General features: G+C 48.0%; 1 protein-coding gene across 1 annotated transcript in view; it reads right to left on the bottom strand.

The window, feature by feature from the left end:
* The window catches only part of PLB1 (phospholipase B1), a 113,446-nt gene that overhangs the window by 17,296 nt on the left and 92,258 nt on the right, over positions 1 to 3,892 (bottom strand). The window contains exons 43-44 of the mRNA XM_025215868.1: positions 3,242 to 3,341; positions 2,401 to 2,452 (exon numbers count right to left, since the gene is read on the bottom strand). Of these exons, the coding sequence (XP_025071653.1) occupies positions 2,401 to 2,452; positions 3,242 to 3,341 (152 nt within the window). The remainder of the gene's footprint in view (positions 1 to 2,400; positions 2,453 to 3,241; positions 3,342 to 3,892) is intronic.

The raw sequence follows: 3,892 nt of genomic DNA, 5'->3' as shown, positions 1-3,892 counted from the left end.
TGTGTATATAAAAAAGAGAGTGTGTGTGTGTGTGTGTGTGTGTGTGTGTGTAAGAGAGAGGGGGAGAAATTGTGCAAGAGAGAGAGAGAGAGAGAGAGTGCAAGAGAGAAAGAGAAAGAGAGAAAGGCAGGGGCTGGAAGAGAGTATATTTCTTAGCCAAGCTAACACACATCCTGATTTTTGTTATGAAATTCCCTTCAGAAAAGGGAATCAGCAGCCCCTTGGTACATCGTCAGGGTTGCCACTGCATGCATCACTGGGAGATCACAGTAACAAATGGATTTTGGCTGTGGGGGCTGCGATGGGGAGACTCACCAATGAGTACCAACTGGGTGTAGCAAATGTGGATTGAAAGAGAGAGAGGGAGGATTAGAAAACAATGCACTAATGCCACTTCAGTGGATTTCAGAGTCCTTGAGAAGCCCTGTCAGTAGAGTGAGCCCTGTGCAGGCAAGCCAAAACAGGAGAGGGCTGCGCCCCAGAGGACAGACAGCTGGATTCAAACAGAAGAGTCCAGGAGCCTGGTGACTTCACTGAGCTCATATAAGGGCAGCTGCTAAGCATACGTCACCACCAACCAACAACAGGGGCTGCTGAGAGCTGGAACTCAGTGAAAACATTTTGTAACATGTAGTACAAAGAAAGGAATCCGAGTCATCTATTTTTGGAGCAGAGCGTTTACATAACAACATCTGTGAATCTAACCCACGGATAGAGAAGGGGCCTGGGAACCACCTACCAGCCTGGAGTCTCCTCCTAGCCTGACATTTTGTCCACACCAGCTTCTGCCAGTGTGCAAGGCAGGGCAGAGACCTCCCCCCAGTTTTTAGAGAGATGAACAAAAGGAAACACATTGCACTGAACACGAGAGCTACACAGTCAGCTGCTCTGTAAGAGAGAAAGGAAGGAGGGGGGAGAAAGAGAGAGAAGGAGGGATTTTCCTTTCTCACTTCCCCTTACTGCCAAAAGAATGAACCGTGTCCAAGGTATCTGTCAAGCATGCAGTTACACAGGCACACATGCTTTGGAGGAGTCAGCTTTTTGCAGTATCCTTACTCACTGTTAGACAGAAACCAGGGAGCACCAGGCATCCCTGCCCTATCCCAGGCCCAACAAGCTACTTCAAAACAACCTGTCTCTCACACAGGCTTCGCTAACCATTAGGCTGTCTTCACCCTCTCCTTCCCGTCACCCCCATATATGTGTGCATATGTGGGCAGATGTACATACACACCAGAAATACAGCAGTTATATTGCTAGTAAAAGCCAAGGAACCCTAGTTCCCTCCCTAGCCCCCAGTAGATGGTGAGCAGTGGTCCCCTTACACTCCCATTGGACACCATCAGGATTCACCCTTCCTACAGCCAGTCACAAATCCTTTACCTGCCCAGATGCAAGGCTTCAAAAGTCCTGACCTACAGGAAAGGCTAGGGCCAAGTAATCACCCCTCACCAGCACAGCACCATCATCTCTTTGGAGCAGAAGCTCTGGGCAGGTCCTCTCACCCTGTTCCATCAGACGCCCGGCTCACTCTTGTGCTTAGCTTAGTTTATTTGTTTTTTGTCACCACTGCCTCAGCCTGTTACCAGTCTACATTTATACCCCTGCTCTTCCTTCTGCCCCTACCTTCCTTATTCTTGACCCCTAGCCACCAGTCATATTCATCTCCTGGTCCTGTCCCTTCCTTCTCTCAACCTACGTGGATGCTTCCCAGCCTTCCTCACATCAACTCTTAAATGGTTCAGTAATTTGTGGTTATTGCCCACCTGTATAACCTTCTGGTCATCACCTTCACCTCCTTCACCCTCCTTCACCCTCCTTCCTATTCTTTGCTAGCTTATTGGTTACCTATTGTCTTAATTTTAGGTTCTTAGTTCTTCAGGGAAGGGAATCAATGTCTTCTTATGTGTAGGTACAACATCCAGCCCAATGGGAAACCCAGGTCTCTGGGTACTAATGTATTAATAATAGTAACCTCCTGGCAGGTATGACTAACCCTCTGCACATACACATGAAAAATCCCTGGGACAAATCCTTGAGTCTTCCAGCTGTGAATGGTCCACTATCACCATTCATATGCACTGCACAGGATGAGAAGAGGTTAAGAGGTTAGGGCCAGGGTGGCCAACACACAGCACATGTGGCACAGGTAACCTGTGTGTGTGGCATGCGGCATATGGAGGAAGGCACAGGAAGTGCAGTAGCAGATAGGGCAGTAAGAAGAAAGCAGAACCACAGATCAGGCAGGGGAAGGGGATCAGGGGCCCCAGGCTTAATTTGTGGCAGGGCTGCCTACCAGGTTGATCCCCACTGGGTTATGGAAAGACCAATGGAAAGAATAGTTAGGGATGACCTGAATAATTGCTAGCTCTCTAGTTATCTACGAAGTCAGATACTTACCAAGCTGTTTCTCATTAGCTCCACCAGTGTACGGGCCTGGGTTGACATATTGCTATGGAAAGAGGAAAAAAAGAGTATTCAGCCCCCTGCTCTGAAATGAGAAGCACAAGGAAGCAGCTTGCAAACGCTGCGATTTCTCCTCCTTGCTCCCCCTTTCATCATTTTATGGAACTTCAGGGCTAAGAGGGGCTGCCCAGGGAAAGTGACAGCTCATGAGTGGGAACAGACAGAGGAAGACTAAACAAGGCACCCCCTGTGTGGCAGAATGCCACCGCTGTCTCTCCCCGAAAACTCTGCTCTGTGACAATTTGGTTACCATGGGCCCTGCAGAGTAATGATGCCAGTAAGCACAGTTTTTATTGCCAGTTATGGTGGCATTCACTAGACGTCAAATGAGACACAGCAGCTTGCTTCCCAGAAGTAAATAGCTGTGGGGTAGTACTGATTTTTGGATCATGACAAACCAATGCTGACACGGGTGACCAGCATGTAAAAGGCTTGTAGGAAAATTCATTGTTAGGATTGGGAGCTTCTGCATAAGACAGTGGACCAGATATTGGAAGATCTGGATGGAAGAGGTTGGATTAAGAGAAGTCCCTCCCATGCTGGAAAAATCACAAGCACCTACTCAATCCCCCAGCTATTCTAAATAAAGATTAGACCACGTGACTTGCATGATATAAATAGGTGGGATCAGTAATCAAATAGTAACAGGTTTGCTAATTAGTATTAACTCAAGAGCCACAATTCAACCTTGGCATGCAATTTACATTTAAGCTGCTGATTCATCAGCTCCACAGCCCACAATCCCCCTGCCTGCATAGCTTACAGTTGTGCTTACAGTGCTTTGGCTCCAGCTGCAGCTACGTTGAACCCAGCCATTTCCTTCGTGGTGCCAGTAGAGAAGCCAAAAATATTTGGATTAAACTTCTTCAAAATATCTTGAAGAGAGGAGAAGAGGATGCTCTGGTTAACCTGCCTCACTGCCAGCAAGGACCTACGACAATTCCCACAAGACTGCCCTCATGCTTGAGGTGAAGGACCGAGGGCAAATCTGTATGGCTTCCCCCCTGATATTAGCTTCAAGGCTGACAAAAGTAGTCCATCCACTCGTTCCAGCTGGATGCACCAGAGCCTGGCAATGAAGCTGCATAGATGGCTTTGAGTGGCTCTGAGTGTGTGCCCCCAGGCTGTGCTCAGGCTTTCGTCAGATGTTTGGTGCTCAGAAGCAGGGAGCACGCTCCAAGCTGCTCTGTTACTAAGTGGTCTGCTTTACCTGACAGTCTATCTCTGGGGTGCTCAAGTGGGAGTAAGTGGACAGGGTTATCTTATCAATGATAGATTCTGGGAGTCAGGAGGGAAGCTGAGAGTTAGGAGATGGGGATCCTAATCTTAGTTCTGCTACTGATTCAATGTGAATTTAGGCTTAAGCCTCAATTTTGCCACCATCCATTTGAGGTAAAAACATCTGCCTCCCGGAGGTGACATGAGG

Source organism: Alligator sinensis, unplaced genomic scaffold (assembly GCF_000455745.1).
Source record: "Alligator sinensis unplaced genomic scaffold, ASM45574v1 scaffold138_1, whole genome shotgun sequence".
In the NCBI taxonomy this organism is placed as follows: Eukaryota; Metazoa; Chordata; order Crocodylia; family Alligatoridae; genus Alligator; species Alligator sinensis.
Note: the sequence above shows the minus strand (reverse complement) of the source record. Positions and strands in the feature narration are given on the sequence as shown.